Here is a 20,635-nt window from a genome sequence, read left to right as displayed (position 1 = left end):
ATTTAAAGTCCTATCTATAGAAACCTCGTATCAGCCATCTTGTTTTCAGATCACACCAACAGAAATAAATATTGTAAAAATATAATACTTGTCAAAGTTTAAAATTGACCATATAATGATAGAAAACTTGTGCACAGTATGCCCCTCATGCCAACATACAATATGCAGTCAGATGATTTAGCAGTGGTGCAGATGGGAACAGATTACAATAGGATCCTATGGAAGTCACGATTCTGCTATCCTGTTTAAAACTCGGTTTTGAAGATGCCAGTACTGTAAGTGACAAATACAAAAGTGCAAGTGTGGCTCAAATATTATTAAAATTAAAAACACACTATGTGTAGATTTTGGGGTCCTAATGTACTATTTGTAGATTTTGGGGTCATAATGTGACTTTTCCTGTAGATTCCTTTAGCTATCCAGGATATCACATACTCAACACATATACACCTAGATTAAGAGTTTTGCGTTAGCCTTAAAAATCAGCGTTGAGATGTCCCAACGCTGCTTTTTTCCTAACGCTGGTATTACGAGTCTTTCAGGTACAGATGTACCGCCCACTTTTTTCCGCGACTCGAACATACCGCAAATCCACTTACGTCAGTTGCGTATCCTATCTTTTCAATGGGATTTGCCTAACGCCACTATTTACGAGTCTTGGAAAAAGTGAGTGGTACAGCCTCTCCTGTCAAGACTGGTACCGCATTTAAAAGTCAGTAGTTAGGCGTTTTATGGGCTAACGCCGTAACATAAAACTCTTAACTAAAGTGCTAAAAAGTACACTAACACCCATAAACTACCTATTAACCCCTAAACCAAGGCCCCCCCCACATCGCAAACACTTGTTAACCCCTAATCTGCAATGTTAACCCCTAATCTGCCGACTGGACATCGCCGCCACTTTAATAAATATATTAACCCCTAAACCTCCACACTCCCGCCTCGCAAGCGTTAGTTACATTTTATTAACCCCTAATCTGCCGTCCCTAACATTGCCAACACCTACCTACATTTATTAACCCCTAATCTGCCGACTTGACATCGCTGCCACTTTAATAAATATATTAACCCCTAAACTGCCACACTCCCGCCTCGCAAACATTAGTTAAATTTTATTAACCCCTACTCTGCCGTCCCTAACATCGCCAATACCTACCTACATTTTTTAACCCCTAATCTGCCGCCCCCAAGGTCGCCGCAACTATAATGTATTAACCCCTAAACCTGTCTAACCCTAACCCTAACACCCCCCTAACTTAAATATAATTTAAAATAATCTAAATAAAATAACTTTAATGAACTAAATTATTCCTATTTAAAACTAAATACTTACCTGTAAAATAAAGCCTAAGATAGCTACAATATAACTAATAGTTACATTGTAGCCATCTTAGTGTTTATTTTTATTTTACAGGCAACTTTGTATTTATTTTAACTAGGTTCAATAGTTATTAAATAGTTATTAACTATTTAATAGCTACCTAGCTAAAATAAATACAAATTTACCTATAAAATAAAAATAAACCTGTTACAATTACAACTAACACTAAACTATAATTAAATTAATTCCCTAAAATAACTACAATTAATTACAATTAAATACAATTATCTAAATTACGAACAATTACACCTAATCTAATCCCCCTAATAAAATAAAAAAGCCCCCCAAAATAATAAAAATCCCTACCTTATACTAAATTACAAATAGCCTTAAAAGGGCTTTTTGCGGGGCATTGCCCAAAAGTAATCAGCTCTTTTACCTGTAAAAAAAAATACAATACACCCCCAACATTAAAACCCACCACCCACACACCCAACCCTACCCTAAAACCCACCCAATCCCCCCTTAATAAAACCTAACACTAACCCCTTGAAGACTTCTTAATCAACCGGGCAGAAGTGGTCCTCCAGACGGCCAGAAGTCTTCATCCTATCCGGGCAGAAGAGGTCCTCCAGACGGCCAGAAGTCTTCATCCAGGCGGCATCTTCTATCTTCATCCATCCGGAGCGGAGCGGGTCCATCTTCAAGACATTCGATGCGGAGCATCCTCTTCCTTACGGCGTCTAACACTAAATGAGTATAATGTAGGTGACGGCGGTGTCCGGAGCGGCAGATTAGGTGTTAATAATATAATGCAGGTGTCGGCAATGTTGGGTGCGGCAGATTAGGGGTTAATAAGTGTAAGATTAGGGGTGTGTAGACTCGGGGTTCATGTTAGGGTGTTAGGTGTAGACATAAATTTTCTTTCCCCATAGGAATCAATGGGACTGCGTTAGGAGCTGAATGCTGCTTTTTTGCAGGTGTTAGGGTTTTTTTCAGCCGGATCTGCCCCATTGATTCCCATAGGGAAATCGTGCACGAGCACGTTTAGCCAGCTCACCGCTACCGTAAGCAGCGCTGGTATTGAGGTGAGATGTGGAGCTAAATTTTGCTCTATGCTCACTTTTTAGAGGCTAATGCCGGGTTTGTAAAAACCCGTAATACCAGCGTTGTCTGTGGTGAGCGGTGAGCATAAACTGCTCGTTAGCACCGCACAGCTTCTAACGCCAAACTCGTAATCTAGCCGATAGATTTTTAAATGTGTTCAGTGTCTAATTTATACAGCCAATACATTAGGGAAGAATAGAGCTTTAATAAATCAATACCATAGCTGTCTTTTTTAAAGTGAGCAGATCTTCTCGTTGTGTATTATTATATATGGATTGTTCTTTGAATATGAAGGAAAGTTTTAATGACTAATAGACTCTGATGTTATATGCATCACTGTAGTTTGTTAATGAAAAAATATGTAGAAAATCTAGGGGTAAATATATATATATATATATATATATATATATATATATATATACACATATACATATATATATTAGTTCTCAATCTATCTGCTTTTCTGTACTTTTTGTTTTTGTTAATGCACCTCTACAAGGTATCCTGTGGCCATTTCAGTGTTTTGCACATGTGCAAGATAATTGACTGTTTCCAAGTAGCTGTGAAATTATAGTTGCAAAGATGTTTAAATGCCCTTTCAAAGACTTTTCAAGTGCCTTGAGGTGTCAAATTTGAAAAGTCAAAACTGGCCTCGGAAAAATGTTAAAAACTCACAGAAAATTTTGTCCCCATAATTAAAAATAGGGATTTTAGCAGGATCTAAAAACATGTTTGCAAGTACGGGAAACAGACAAAAATGCAGTATTGTGATTGGGCGGGAAAGGCCTCAGCTGATAGATCTTGAATACTGCAAATAATATATGGAGAATAAATAGATTTATCTGGTAGCTGCCAATAACTGAACAATGAGCTGCATTTATCACTATGAAAAGTAATAGAAAAGAGCGATATGTCAGTGCCTCATACACATTTGTCATAATAATATAATACTATGTGTCTATTTTTTTAGCTCTTTTTCATATTTCGATGACACAGTAATTCCTATTCTGATATAATCCATTTGGAGCAATTTAAAAATTAGCTAGCATGTGTTAACAATGTATGCTTAGGAACATGTTGTATTCTTACCATGTAGATGCTTTCTGGGTTTCCTTTGCCAAAAATGCATTTGTCAGATATATTTTCTCAATTAACCTTACAGTAAATTGTCTTGTAGATAAACCGTACAACAGATGGCCAATATAATACAGAGTTGGCTGGAAATAGAGACGGATTATTTGGAGTGGATCCAGACTCTGGGTTCTTGTATGCTATGAAACCCTTTGATCGAGAGAGGCAAGATTCATATACACTTCAGGTACAGTGAATCCCTTCCAGTCTCTGACAAAGGATTTGAAAAACTACAGATGTGTAACTGAAAAAAAAAAAAACATATGTAATGTCCCTAAGCTACAATTAATAATAAATGTATTAGCCAAGTGGACTTTTTAAATATTATCAAGTTAATTGATTTAAAGTAAAATTACAAGATATGCAAATTTTATGTTTATATGTTATGAATTTGCACTGTAACAAGAATGTTCCATGCTCCACTCACAATAAAAACAGGCAAATTGTGGGAAACACAGAAATAAGATACATAATATGAAAATCCCACTAGCATATCCCACCAATTTTGACTTATAGCACTGTGGCAATCTTAATTTTGAGGCCTAGAAACAACCCTGGTGGTGATTTAGAGTAGACAAGACTCAACCAAAATGGCTGTGTATGAGCTTGAATATGGAATAGTTGTCATGTGATTAGGATGTGATATGAGGAGAGAGTATAGTTTGTTGTTGGTATACTCAGAGAATTATAGCTGACTATGGAGCTGCTGTATGAAAGAGTATCAGCTATTAATGGGGTGGGGGCTTGAAGTCCTCAGAAAGTTCTTTAAAGGGACAGGATCTTGATGGATACATCAGTAATTTGATATTGGGAATTTCAATTTTGTGTTTGCTAAAGAGTAAAATATTAATTTTAAAAAGGTATTAGGGACATTTTTTCTTACATTAATTTGTACTAAATTCAACTTAATTGAATGGCTTTAACACTAAAACTCAGTAATGTAACAACTCCACTATGAAAGTTAGATGTTTTATAAAGTATTTCCTTTATTCCAAAATTAACCTCAGTATGAATTTAAGGAAAAAAGGGCCATTCTAATTGTTCACTAAAATAACAGTAAAACAAAAGAGTGAGAGATAATTTCAAACATACTGTAAAATAAATCCAACAACAATCTCCTGCAGCAATAATGTAACCTAGACGTTAGATGTGATCATTCCTAGATCCATTGAATACACAAACAGTGTTTGAGTCTGACGTGTGCTTTCTTAGTAAATATCCAAATGCCACCGTATCTTTTAGTTGAAAAGCTTGATCACTGAACAAGCATATATATATAGCCACCTATCTGAAAAAAATCAAGAACGGATACTTGCTCCCTCTTCCAAAACTTCATACTCTATCATTTAAAGCTCCATGCTCCCAACTGTAAAACTTCCCCCTTCCTCCTCCTTCCTGTAAAACTTTCTCCTTCCTCCTCCTTCCTGTAAAACTTTCTCCTTCCTCCTCCTTCCTGTAAAACTCCATCCTCCATAACTCCATGCTCCCTCCTCTAAAACTCCCTCCTTGCCCCTCCCTCTGGTAAAACTGTCTCCCTTCTGCTTCATCCTCCCTGTTTTATGCTGCTTATATATATATATATACTGTGTAAATATATTTAAATATAGATATATAGAAATATCAATATATAAAGGGTGGAGTTTGAGAGAAAATGAAAAAAAACAGAGTATCTAAGCTGAGGGCTACAAGGAAACAAATGTGAATATATATATATATATATATATATATATATATAGTTACCAGCAGGAATGAGCCTTGTATATACTGTATGTGTGTGTTCTTCATGTATTTTTAAATATAATTATAATGTATTTAATATATGCACCTACTACCTGTTCTGAATTTGTCTAGCTCTTAATGTGTAAACATTTAGGGCTAGATTACAAGTGGAGCACTAAATTATTGTGTGCCCTCAAACGGGCAAATAATTAATGCGTGATAATTAATCAGCCATTACAAGTGGCTGGTTATTGCTACCGCGAGCTTGCAGGAGCAATTAGCGCTTAGAAAATTAACAAGAGATCAAATCCCTGGTTAATTTTATAAATCTTCCCCAAATGGCCCCAAAATACTGTCTAGTGTAGTTTATTAAAAAATAAAGATGGCAGCACAGACCGCAATGTAAAGACAGTTTTCAGTGCAGTTTTTTTTCTAATTATAGGTGATTTGCTTAAGGGATATTAAAGGCCAAATTACAAGGGGAGCACTAAATATTGCTTTCTTGAACAGCGATATTAGTGCTCCACTTAGTAATACCAGTGCACACTAATGTGCTCTGGTATTTCAAGTTCACAGTAATACGAACACAAGAGCACTTCCATAGGCTTAAATGGGAGCATTGTTCTCATGCCCTGACAAACGTCATGAGAACCTCGTGCAGTGAAGGGGGTAAGTAGCGCAGCAATTTTTAAATATATATGTACAGTATATGCTTATATACATATATATTTATGTGTTAATATGTGTATATACACATATTAACACGTATATATATATATATATATATATATATATATTTATATAAGCATGTACATATGTATTTACAGGGAACGCACAGTTCCCATTGACCACCATGTAAAGGCACTGCCACCAACTTTAAACCCCCAAAACTGTCTAGTGCTGTTATGTATTTTTTTATTTTTATAAAAGGGTAAAAAATAAAATAATAAAAAACTATAATACACTCTATTTTGAGGGCATTTTGAACACTTTTAGAAAATGAATCAGAGATCTAATCTCTGGTTAATTTTTGGAGCGCTAATTGCTACTGCGAGCTTGCGGTAGCAATAACCTGCCACTTGTAATGGCTTGCTATTTATTGCATGCCTGATAAAGTCTCAAGCTGTTTACTGTCCCTTTAAGCAAATCTCTAAATCATCTTGCAGTCTGGAGTCTATTCTGAATTTGTTTTTGATTGCTGTGACACATGCACACGGTAAGGGCTAGATTATCGCGATAATTAACGAGCCATTACAATTGGCTGTTTATTGCTACCGCAAGCTCAGAAAATTACCCAGAGATCCAATTTCTGGTTAAGTTTCTTAAAGTGCATTATTTTTTTAATTAAAAAAAAAACTAAGCAATTTTGGGGCTTTAAAGTTGGTGGGAGTGGGATGTTAGAAAAAAAAGGCACTGAAAAGTGCCTTTACATTGCAGTCTTTGAGAATTGTGTGTATTCATAGATAGCAATGTAAAAATATATGTATATGCTTACATACATATATATGATGTGTTAATATGTGTAAATACACATATTAACACAAATATATATACTGTATGTATTTATTCATATATATTTATAAATTCTGCGCTACTTACCACCTTAGCTGTGCGAGGTTCTAATGCTGTCTCGGGATTGCATCAGAACGAGGCTCCCATCAGAGCCTATAGAAATGCGCTATTGTGAGTGCAATTCTTCCTAGCAATGCAAACGTGATCTTGCGTTCGCATTGTGATTTACTTTATTGTGCGATATTTAGCGCTCCATTTGTAATCTAGACCGAAATGTTTACACAATAAACGCTAGATAAATTAAAAACAGGTAGTAGATGCCTATATAAAATTCTGTTAACATTGCTGACCTTGTCTCTTATTTTTTCTTGTTTTCTTGTAGTCTCAGACACACAACAGACACCATCTGCTTGGCTCCTATGTTCTGTGTATTTTCTTTCCTTTCAGTCTTCATATAAAAAATATACATTTTTTTTGTATAATTACTGAACTTTGCAAAAAAATTTAAAGTCTGACTCTGGACAGAGGAGGGAGGAGGCAGCATGGAGCAGGAGGACAGAGGAGGCAGCATGGAGGAGGGAGGAGGCAGCATGGAGGAGGGAGGAGGCAGCAATAAGCAGGGAGGAGTTTTACAGGAGGTCGGAGGAAAGAGTGAGGAGGGAAGGAGGAAGGAGGGAGTTTTACAGAAGGAAGGAGGGAGTTTTACAGAATTAAGGAGGGAGTTTTACAGGAGGAAGGAGTGATTTTTACAAGAGGGAGGAGGAAGGAGGGAGTTTTACAGGAGGAAGTTTTACAGGAAGAAGGAGGGAGTTTTACAGGAGGGAGGAGGGAGTTTTACAGGAGGAAGGAGGGAATTTTACAGGAGGAAGGAGGGAGTTTAACAGGTGGGGGCATGGAGTTTTAAACAAGGGAGTTTTACAGAAGGGAGGATGAAGGAGGGAGTTTTACAGAAGGGAGCATGGGACAGGGAGGACAGAGGAGGCAGCATGGAGGAGGGAGGAGGCAGCATTAAGCAGGGAGGAGTTTTACAGGAGGGAGGAGGAAGGAGGGAGTTTTTAAGGAGGAAGGAGGGAGTTTTACAGGAGAAAGGAGGGAGTTTTACAGAAGGGGGCATGGAGTTTTACTGAAGGGAGGAAGAAGGAGGGAGTTTTACAGGAGGAAGGAAGGAATTTTACAGGAGGGGACATGCAGTTTTAAACAAGGGAGTTTTACAGGAGGGAGGAGAAAGGAGGGAGTTTTACAGGAGGGAGCATGGAGCTTTAAATGAGGAGGATGAAGTTTTGGAGGAGGGAGCAAGGAGGTACTAAAATGGACACAGTAGGCTAGAATTGGCAATATATTTGTTATGTAGCACAAACAATGATTGCATATGTTTTGTGAAACTTTGCTACTTGTATAACAAAATCTTGTGTGGTCCATTGCAGGTATCTCTAAAAAGTAATGGTGTAGAAGCTGTTCATGATCCAATTACTATTAATATTAGAGTGAAAGATGAAAATGATAATATGCCTATAATGACGGAGAACATATTTTATGGAGTTGTCAGCAAAGGAACAAAGCAAGGTAATTTCATAATTTTTTGTTTCCTTAATAAAGGCAATTGTTTCTCGTTTATTGAAAAGTTGAAACAGGCACTCAACTAAGAAGCCACACAAAAAGCCTGAAAAATATCTGTTATTTATATTTTAAGAGTATTTAACCAATCCAGGTTGGAAACACCCCATTTTCTGGTTATACTGTAATTAGAACAATTTAAAGAGACACAAAGTCAAAATTAGATTTTCATGATTCAGATAGAGCATGCAGTTAAGATTATCCGGTTAACTTCCATTATCAAATTGTGCACAGTCTTTTTATATGTACACTTTCTAATGCACCAGCTGCTATTAAGCATGTGCAAGAGTTCAGAGTGTATACGTATATGAGCCTGTTATTGGCTGTTGGCTGTCACATGATACATGAGGCCAGCAAATTTAACTACAATTTGAAATTTGTCAGAAAAAATCGAATGCTTATTTAAAAATCATAGTGCTATTGCTTGTCTTTTTATCATACAAATGTTTTTTTTTTGTTTTTTTGTTTTGTTTGTCATGCACATGTTGATTATGCAATTCTACTGTATTTAATGGTTTTTGATCGTAATCTTGATCTTACTTTTGGTAGATAACCATTTCTGAACTTTGGATAGTATTGTCAGTGTGTTTTTCCAGGGATAAAAATCTTAAAATGCTTTCTGCCATTTATACCCCTGAAGCTCGAAATCTTTACCTAAAAAAGAACAACACAGAATCGATATCTGAATTGTTAATCTCCCAATTTCATAATCCAAAAACCTAATCTGCAAGATTAACAACAAACAAAATGTTAATCTAGGGCAGTGTTTTTCAACCAGTGTGCCGCGGCACACTAGTGTGCCGTGAGAGATCCTCAGGTATGCCGTGGCAGACTGACAACAATGTGACATATTTTTAAAATTTTGCTTGTTTTTTTACTCTGGGCCGTTTCTTTATTTTGAGTGAAATGATGACTGAGGGTAACTGCGCAGCTGCAGCTCGTTTTCGGTGTTCACAACCCCTTCATCAGCATCAACATATAATCAAATATCACACAATTTATAGTGTTTCAAACCGTGTCTCACCAAACAAGTGTTACTCCCAAAAGTGCGCCAAATATCGAGAGTGGAACGCATCTTGCGTTCCACTGTGATCCTGCCTACCGGAAGTGATGTTATCTCACTTCCGGTTTCGTGGCATGACAATATTAAGCATACAAGCAGTGTTATGTATTGTGCCTTTATATATTCACTATTACATAATCTAGTGTAATATGAGCTTCAATATGTAAGTGCAAAAAGTACCTTTTGGTATGTTAAGATTCTGCCTTAGATCGCTATGTTATTAGCTCTGATCGGCAGGTTGTGTGTAGTAGTGTATACAAGTCGTCATAGCAACTGTAGCTATGGTTATGATACAAACCCAAATTCGTGTCTCAACACAGTGATAAATTGCTTAGTGTAGCAAGCATATATAAGTGACAGTAAGTACTAAACATTCTAAGTCACATTCATGCATAGGTGTGCGTAGTAGTATATGTACATAGATAGATATAAAAAAAAAAAAAAAAGTGGCGATTCTTGCTATACTTGTTATCAATACATATAAAGATGTAGAATTATTGCAAAATAATAGGTGGATTCTTTGCAGACTATACATCCACTGAATCAATTTGCAACATTATTCTGTTATGTTTTCCAGTAAACATATGGATAGATTGGTGATGTACTATAATTAATTGGGCACAACTTTTTATATAAGTACCCAAAAGCTGTAAATAAATCAGTACATCTATTTATCTGTATATTTGTGGTATGATACAGATATTTAGCCCAATAGAGATATTCACTTAATATAGTAAACTCACATAGAGACCTAGATTATCATGCTGGAATAAGAGAAGGTATATTTGATCATGTCAATATTCATGATCCCACCTTTTGGATGTGTACCACAATGTGTCATACAGCTAAGCCATGTCCCAAATACTAGAATAATACTTGATAGTATATCGAAATGTATCTTAATTACATCTGAAATATAATCTCTTATTACACCAAGGTAAGCAGGTAAATAAGTCCAGCTTATAGATGACCAAGTATGGACAGATAGAAAAAGTCCATCCTGTTACTCCTTAGTATTTGTGAGTATATTGATGTATCCCCAGCATAAGGTCTAAGGTGCATAAGTAGGTAATTCTACCTCAGGGGCCAGGCTTCCACAACCAAGGTGGGGGGATTCCCCTCCACCCGGGTGTGTCGTAAGCGACCAGCTCGCATCGCTCAAAAGAGCAATGGAACTGGGAGCTACACGTAGCCACTATGACCCTGGGTTGTACCCCAAGCATGTGGCACTACCTTATGGAATCAGATAAGATTTTTAAAGTCTGGGTTGTATTTAATCCGCCTGGATGTATGGTTTCCAATTTGAAGATCCACTGGGCTTCACGTTTAAGCAATGTCTTGCTCCTATCCCCTCCCCGATCCAATGGGGGTATGTGGTCAATGAGGATATAACGTATAGAAGAAACGGCGTGACCTTGCTTGGCACAATGGCGTGCAACAGGCTGTTCAGAGTCTCCCTGTTTAAGTGCAGATCGTATAGCATGCCTGTGATTTGCCATTCGTTCACATAACGTGCCTGTAGTTTTGCCCACGTAAAAACACGAACATGGGCAGAAGAGGAGGTACACTACGTGTGTGGTGGTACACGTAATGGAGTGTTTAATCACATATCTCTGATTAGTGTGTGGGTGATGAAAGGTTTTAGTACTGACCAGACCATTACACGTTGTACAGCCTAAGCATCTGTATGATCCTTTGATATTTATTTTGGCCCCTGTGGTGTAGCTGGATTTCTGATCAGTGCGCATTAAGAGGTCCTTAAGGTTGGTACCCCTCTTAAAACCCACCATAGGTTGTAGCTGCCGAGTGAATGTTAATTTTGGATCAGAGGCCATTATGGGCCAGTGCTGATGTAAGATACGTCCCGTATTCTTGGTGGTTGGAGTGAATGTAGTGGACATAATCAATCTATTGCTCGTGTCTCTCTTTGATGTGGGCTTGATCAATTCATCTTGAGTGAGTGAAGATGCTTCTTGGATAATAGAGGATTTATACCCCCTCTCACGGAATCTTTCTCCCACTCCTGTCAGTTGGGAGGCCCCAGTCTGTATCTCTGAATTGTTTCTCATTGTTCTCACAAACTGAGATTTGACTATGCCCTTTAGGAGGGCAGGGGGGTGACAGCTGTCAGCACTCAGAATAGAATTACGATCGGTTTGTTTATGATATAGGGTAGTGCCCAATTGGTGTACCTTTTTGAAGACCATCAGGTCCAGGAAGATAATAGACTGTGTATCAACCGTCATCTTAAATTTAACATTGCTAGTGGCCATGTTGTATTTTTCAAATCAAGTTTGTAGTTCCTCCATGGTCCCCCGCCACACCATAAAGATGTCGTCAATATATCTGTAATAGCATACTACTGCCGAACTGGTAGTATGCCACAGATACAAATTTTCAAATTGGGACATGTATAGGTTGGCGTACCCTCTCCCGGGGTGGGGGCGGCACAATAGACCCCATATTAGGCGGGCGGGGCATAAGACATCGACCGCCAAGACGCCCACGACAGAGGACATAGTAATTAATTTAAGTACACATAGTCTCTCTGACAGTGAACGCCAAGTCTTAAACCGGGGACTATCTTTTGTGCCTAGCACAGCCCTTTCTGAGTTTGATTTAAAACTGGACCTGTATAAATTGAACAAATCACTTAAGATCAGGGAGTTTTTTCAAAACTCCACATGTAGTTCAATTAAGACACAGGTAGAACTTAAATGTAAAATCCCCAGCTCTTTTGAACCGACCAATAGCAGCCCAAGTACCAAACCCTTTATCAGACTTGTCACTCAAGACCTTGAAACAGCCAGACATCAATCCCTTTGGACACACAATATGTCTAGGAAAGAACGACAGGCAATAAAGACCCTCCAGGATGACCCGTCTATAGTCATCAGGCCCGCCGATAAGGGCGGGGCTATAGTGATACTTAACTATGAGGATTACCGCACTGACATTCTGACTCAATTGACAGATATACATACTTACTCTGTATTACCTAATGACCCCACCACAAGGTTTAAAACACAATTGGATGCGCTGATCCAGATGGGTTTTGAACAGGGCTGGCTGTCCGAACATATTCGCGACTTTTGCTCTACCTCATACCCTAAAATACCTATCCTATATTCCATCCCTAAGATACACAAAACTCTGGATCATCCACCAGGTCGGCCCATTGTGTCGGCAAGGGATTCCTTGACACAATCGGTAGCGCAACTGGTGGATATCTTACTACAACCTGTTGTTAGGGAGGTAAAGTCATATATCATGGACACAGGTGATTTTATTCAGAAGATACGGACTGTTGACGTCCAACCTGATGGACGTCAACAGTCTGTACACCATTATCCCCCACACTGGGGGTCTCAAAGCAATTGAGGAACATATCACCAATAACCGAATGAGACAAAAAAGAAAGGGCGCCTCCTAGTGTAGCCAATTTATATACAAATAGATGATAAATGTATGAAGATTTTATACTCACATCTGGTAAAGGCAACGATAATGCCTAGGTAAGCGGTCTGGAAACTTATCAGTGTCCCAGTTAACTGTGCACCATAAGCAGGGCAGCTCCTCTTGAATGATAGAAGTAAGTCTGAAAAAATGGAATGGTATACAGAGGGAGACTCCTAGTGCAGATCAGTCAGTACAGTTTAAAACCTCAACTTATCCCTTTGGAGAGATACTCACATATTATGGAGCACACTATAGTGCTAATGAGACATGCTGGGTATATTGTAGTGGCTCAGCGCACATAACACTCTGGCAAGCAATGGATGAATGTTAAAAATAGAAGATAGGAGACTTCAGAAATGTTTAAAAATATTCTTTATAAAAATAAATAAGTGAACATAAAAATAATCAGTAAAACACGCTACGCGTTTCTCAGAGCTCACCACTCTGTTTCCTCAGGCAAGTTATACTGATCTATGATAAAGTCTCCTATTTATACCCCAAAGTCTAATTGGGATATCAGTTACACCCATTGCACACCTTTTTAATTAGCTCATGCAAGTGTTTCCATAACAACCTTTCTGGCTCCACCTAACATTTCCCAAATGGAGTATACAACATATATGATACATTTTATACAGAGATCTGGTAAATGCACTTCGTATATAATGTAACATCAGTTAAATTATTTATTAATTGTAACGAAATATCATCATCATATATGAAAGTAGAGAGCCCATACATTAAAACAACTAGATTAATCAACCAAAATCCTTGCGAATCCCAATACATAAAGCTGTGTTGTTTATTTGCCCTATAGATTTTCTCAAAATATACATAAGTATATGAAGCTTAGCTTTAACTTCTTATTCGTGGCGTTACACCCATCTCGTAATGCAATGTATGTGAAACATAACTTATGGGTGCATGTCATTTGACGCTATACCTTTTGGCCCCCATCTTAGAATCTTTGCCATGTCTTTTGAAATTGACAAAATTTACTGTGTTATTCTAAAGTTGTACTCTGTACATTTGATACGCTTCCTACCGGAACTGGTCGTAAGTAGTTTCAGTATCTACCGATGCTGATCTGTATCTGCAGTATTGTGCGCTAGATGACCAATACAATACAGAGGTGTGTGCATGTTATCCAATCCCTCTGTCTATTTTAGATTGGGCCAATCAGTTTAAAGCTTATAGTTCTCTATGTTTGTAGTAAGCGCTGATCTTGTCAGTGAAGCCTTGAGCCTGTACAGCTGTCATAGAACGGGCTGAATATCCGGCCATGCAAATGTTAGTGCTAATCTTATGATTTGTTTGTTGTATCTAAAGTGAAAAGACTTTCAAAATATCAAGTCGAATGGAGTTAATTTCTAATTTTGAGTCATAAAATGAATAGAGAAAAAATCTATTATAGTCTCTATATTGGTGCTAAACTATAGAAAATGTTTTTGTTTCATAGAGGTGTGTCCGTGTCAACCAATGTTCTTTTGCGGTTATCCGTAACAGATATATATACATTCAATATGCTTGTGAGCTAATCTATGCTGTTATCTTAACTCTACTAGTAATAGAATGTCTGCTAAGCTTCTTTTTAAAGTTACAATACATATGCAGTGTTTTCTATGTTATGTTGCTGAATCTAAACGTCGGTCCCTTTTGGACTCAGTAGCGGTCACTTCCCAAAATTAAACAACCTACTATGTAAAATAAAATATTATATTGTTTATGAATATGATATATATATATCCTATAAGGAAAAAAATGATAGTGAGGTGACTTTAGTGCGCATGATAATATAATAAACATACCAAGTTACTGAATGATAACAAACCAGATGCACAACTACTATTAAAGTATATTGACTTTTTACAATTGTTATGTATGAAGAATATTAGAGTTCGCTAACTCTTTTTAATTTTTATGTATATAATTGTTATATGTATATACTGAGATGTGTGGTATATATTTACTAATGTGAACTATATGGTGAAAAAGACTATAATTGTGAGTGTATTAATATATGGTAAATATTTATAGTAACCATAAATGTAATATGACCCTATTCTTATGGGCTTATGTGATATTATTCTACCTAACTAAATATAACTTGTGTAATTCTTATGTGAAATATTAAATATAGTACAATTATAAAATTATGAATTATTATCGAAGTGAACGTTGATTGTGAATGATGCTGTGGGTGTGTGTGGTATTGAAAAAAATATATTCAACCTATGTGTTGAGGACCATATAACTGAGTGTGTCTATGGTATTCTAATATATATCATAATAGATACCTATATTCTAATAAATATTTGGACTAAGGTCACATATCAAAATAGAAACAGATTTAAAAATCAAAACTATCATAATAGATCCCAATATGCAGGAAATAGACAACATCAGCATAAGAATAATATAACAAATGCAGTCTTTAACAATCCCAGAGAATATAGGGAACAACAACCATATTATATTCCCACTTCCAACAGATTCACACCTTTGAATGAACAACATCATTCCCAATATGAGAGACAACACTTCGTTCAAAGAGGCCCAAGAGATCAAAGAGACCAAATAAGACAGAACACCAACTCACATTCAAGGGAACAGTCCCATTTTTCATACCCACATAGATCTACTAATAATCAACATAGAGATAATTATCCTTCTGATTAAAGAGATAACCAACATCAGAATAAAACACACCATTTGAGAGAATATGTAGCTGAAACCCCTAGGACCCATGGAGCAAATGCGGCCAACAATAATAGAACATATGAAGATCATTCTACCAATAATAGAGATACATTACAGACACACAATTCACCAACACCACACAATTCTACTGCTTCTTTTTTAGAAGAACGCATACCTCTAGCACCTTTATGGAGGAGGGAAGGACAGAATACACCCTACCAACAACCAGGAAAAAACAAAAGAACATACACAAACGGGGACGTAGGGGAAGGGGAATTGCCTCCTAGGAAAAAAAGTTACAACAACTAAGCAAAGGCATTTTTAATCTATCTAAAAAAACTCTTACCAGTGATCAAATAAGAATTTTGGGCAAGGGTTTGAGTTTTTGTCCCTCAAACCCTCATAGAATTTTTGAATTATATGTGGATTTGAACAAATTTACTAGAAAGTTATCATTACAACGTTACTTCGCCAAAAAACAACTTCAAACTAATAGAAATACAAGTATCCCCATATTGACAGATAATATGCCTACACGCATAAATACACCAGTAATATATGTTGATCCTGAAGATTTGTCAGAACAACTTTTTGAGGGGGTTATTCACACACACTTTGCACCACCATCTTCATTTAATCCCAAAGGAGAAGATACAGCATATTTAGACATATTCCAAAATCTAGTTTTAGAAGACCTTGAAAAACTGCCAAAGTACAGTAAAAACCATGGCAATATCTGGCCTAATGAAAAGAAGGCTCTTTCAGAACTCACAAGAGACAAGAACATAGTCATCCGCCAGGCGGATAAAGGCGGAGGGATAGTGATCCAAGATTATTCAGAATATATTAATGAAGCATATAGAATAATACTTGATAAAGAATATTACAAGAAATTAGAAAAAAAATCCCACAAATACATTTACAAAAGAACTAATAACACTGATTAATTTTGGATACACTAATGGCATTTTGAACAAAAAAGAAAAAAAAAATTCTGATTCCAAAAAGTCCAAATATACCATATTACTATCACCTACCCAAAATACATAAGCAATTGAATAATCCACCTGGTAGGCCCATTATCGCGGGAATGAATAGTATAACCGACAATTTATCTTCATATATAGACTTTTATCTCCAAAAGTATGTAGTGCAATTAAGGTCTCACATTAGAGATACCACAGACTTATTGGTAAAACTTTCAAATATAAAGAGAGAGAGTAATCTATATTGGGTGTCGTGTGATGTAACTTCACTCTATTCAAATATTGCACACGACATAGGTTTGAACTCTATTGATCATTTTTTAAGTGAGGACATATATATGTCAGATCTTCAAAAGAACTTTATACTAGAATTGATAAGTTTCATCTTAACTCACAACTATTTTCAATTTTTGGATTACTTTTACATCCAGATTAAGGGGACGGCCATGGGGACCAGATTTTCTCCCAGTTTTGCAAACCTATTTATGGGTTTGTTTGAGTCAATATACATCTATGATTCAAACTGGGAGCAAAATCTGGTCTTCTATGGCCGTTATATAGATAACCTGCTCTTCCTATGGAGAGGTCCTCTAGATTCTTTAACAACCTTTCAAAATAAACTTAATAGGAACAATATGGGTATTAAATTTACATGGAATATACAAGTAGATACAATTTATTTTTTGGATGTTTCCCTAATGTGGGGCAAAGATGATAAGGTGGAATCATGCACCTTTTTTAAAACAGTTGACAGTAATAATTTACTTGATTATCATAGTAACCATTATTCTAGCTGGAAACACAACATTCCATATAGCCAGTTTAGAAGAATTCGAAGGAATTGTACAGACATTGGTACATTTGACAATCAAAGTCAGATTCTCATAGATAGGTTCAAGGATAAACATTATCCTATACAACTTATTGAACATAGCTATCATAGAGCACGTGCCCAGAATAGGAATGATCTATTAACCAATAAAAAGAAAATAGAATCAACATTTGATTCAGGTTACGAATCTACATTTATTACGAGATATAATGATAACCACAGGGAGATCAAAAAGATCTTAACTAAGCATTGGACACTATTAAGGAAAGACCCTGTATTGAAATCAATCTTAGGGGATAAACCACTATGTACATTTAGGCGAGCACCAACAATAAAAGAAAAACTGGCACCCAGTAAAATAGTAATGTGTAAAAGAGAAATAGATCCTCCATTAAATAGAAATCTATCACTATTAGGAACCATACACAGTGCTAAGACGGGTTTCTATAGATGCAATAAGAGCAGATGTAGTATGTGCAAATACACAATCAATGGACAGAGTACAATTGAAGCCAATAACACAGGGGAAATTTTCACACTAACACAAAAAATATCATGTAGCTCCTCTTACGTGGTCTATTGTATCACCTGCATTTGTGGCCTACAATATATAGGCCGCACCTGCAGATTGATAAGACAAAGATGGTCAGAACATTTCAGATGTATTAGGAAAGGACTAGATAAATACAGCACTTCTAGACATCATACAACATCACATGGTACGAATAAATGTCTTATGAAGATTACTCCATTGGAGATAGTGACTGCCAGTAATTCACAAAATAGGATGACAAAACTTCGCCAAAGAGAGACCTTCTGGATTTATAAATTTTCTACTTTATATCCAGAAGGTCTTAATGAAGTTATAGATACAGCAGCTTTTTAATTGTAGGACAACGTATAGTCACATTCAATTTTCTAACACTGTTGGTGATATTTAGGTCTCATCTCTATTGTAAGATAAATATCATGTTTTTTAGTTCACACTAATAATCTTAATATATACAGATTTAGTCACTTTCACTTTTTAATATGCATCACATAATTTACACCGTCATGGTGTTACAGTATGGTGATTTAGGTATCCATTATGATATTTATTAGAATATAGGTATCTATTATGATATATATTAGAATACCATAGACACACTCAGTTATATGGTCCTCAACACATAGGTTGAATATATTTTTTTCAATACCACACACACCCACAGCATCATTCACAATCAACGTTCACTTCGATAATAATTCATAATTTTATAATTGTACTATATTTAATATTTCACATAAGAATTACACAAGTTATATTTAGTTAGGTAGAATAATATCACATAAGCCCATAAGAATAGGGTCATATTACATTTATGGTTACTATAAATATTTACCATATATTAATACACTCACAATTATAGTCTTTTTCACCATATAGTTCACATTAGTAAATATATACCGCACATCTCAGTATATACATATAACAATTATATACATAAAAATTAAAAAGAGTTAGCGAACTCTAAAATTCTTCATACATAACAATTGTAAAAAGTCAATACACTTTAATAGTAGTTGTGCATCTGGTTTGTTATCATTCAGTAACTTGGTATGTTTATTATATTATCAGGCACACTAAAGTCACCTCACTATCATTTTTTTCCTTATAGGATATATATATATATCATATTCATAAACAATATAATATTTTATTTTACATAGTAGGTTGTTTAATTTTGGGAAGTGACCGCTACTGAGTCCAAAAGGGACCGACGTTTAGATTCAGCAACATAACATAGAAAACACTGCATATGTATTGTAACTTTAAAAAGAAGCTTAGCAGACATTCTATTACTAGTAGAGTTAAGATAACAGCATAGATTAGCTCACAAGCATATTGAATGTATATATATCTGTTACGGATAACCGCAAAAGAACATTGGTTGACACGGACACACCTCTATGAAACAAAAACATTTTCTATAGTTTAGCACCAATATAGAGACTATAATAGATTTTTTCTCTATTCATTTTATGACTCAAAATTAGAAATTAACTCCATTCGACTTGATATTTTGAAAGTCTTTTCACTTTAGATACAACAAACAAATCATAAGAATAGCACTAACATTTACATGGCCGGATATTCAGCCCGTTCTATGACAGCTGTACAGGCTCAAGGCTTCACTGGCAAGATCAGCGCTTACTACAAACATAGAGAACTATAAGCTTTAAACTGATTGGCCCAATTTAAAATAGACAGAGGGATTGGATAACATGCACACACCTCTGTATTGTATTGGTCATACCGATACAGATCAGCATCGGTATATACTGAAACTACTTACGACCAGTTCCGGTAGGAAGCGTATCAAATGTAAAGAGTACAACTTTAGAATAACACAGTAAATTTTGTCAATTTCAAAAGACATGGCAAAGATTCTAAGATGGGGGCCAAAAGGTATAGCGTCAAATGACATGCACCCATAAGTTATGTTTCACATACATTGCATTACGAGATGGGTGTAACGCCACGAATAAGAAGTTAAAGCTAAGTTTCATATACTTATGTATATTTTGAGAAAATCTATAGGGCAAATAAACAACACAGCTTTATGTATTGGGATTCACAAGGATTTTGGTTGATTAATCTAGTTGTTTTAATGTATGGGCTCTCTACTTTCATATATGATGATGATATTTCGTTACATTGTATAAATAATTTAACTGATGTTACATTATATACGAAGTGCATTTACCAGATCTCTGTATAAAATGTATCATATATGTTGTATACTCCATTTGGGAAATGTTAGGTGGAGCCAGAAAGGTTGTTATGGAAACACTTGCATGAGCTAATTAAAAAGTTGTGCAATGGGTGTAACTGAAATCCCAATTAGACTTTGGGGTATAAATAGGAGACTTTATCATAGATCAGTATAACTTGCCTGAGGAAACAGAGTGGTGAGCTCTGAGAAACGCGTAGCTTGTTTTACTGATTATTTTTATGTTCACTTATTTATTTTTATAAAGAATATTTTTATACATTTCTGAAGTCTCCTATCTTCTATTTTTAACATTCATCCATTGCTTGCCAGAGTGTTATGTGCGCTGGGCCACTACAATATACCCAGCATGTCTCATTAGCACTATAGTGTGCTCCATAATATGTGAGTATCTCTCCAAAGGGATAAATTGGG

The 20,635-nt window shown here is 36.0% G+C and overlaps 1 protein-coding gene across 1 annotated transcript in view; it reads left to right on the top strand.

The window, feature by feature from the left end:
* The first annotated feature begins 3,294 nt into the window (after nucleotides 1-3,294).
* CDH16 (cadherin 16) overlaps nucleotides 3,295-20,635 on the top strand; it is a 577,454-nt gene continuing 560,113 nt past the window's right edge. Inside the window, exons 1-4 of the mRNA XM_053719204.1 lie at nucleotides 3,295-3,320; nucleotides 3,399-3,423; nucleotides 3,606-3,746; nucleotides 8,215-8,353. Coding sequence (XP_053575179.1) covers nucleotides 3,295-3,320; nucleotides 3,399-3,423; nucleotides 3,606-3,746; nucleotides 8,215-8,353 — 331 coding nt within the window. The remainder of the gene's footprint in view (nucleotides 3,321-3,398; nucleotides 3,424-3,605; nucleotides 3,747-8,214; nucleotides 8,354-20,635) is intronic.

Source organism: Bombina bombina, chromosome 1, assembly GCF_027579735.1.
Source record: "Bombina bombina isolate aBomBom1 chromosome 1, aBomBom1.pri, whole genome shotgun sequence".
NCBI lineage: Eukaryota > Metazoa > Chordata > Amphibia > Anura > Bombinatoridae > Bombina > Bombina bombina.
This window is presented reverse-complemented; position numbering and strand designations above follow the sequence as displayed.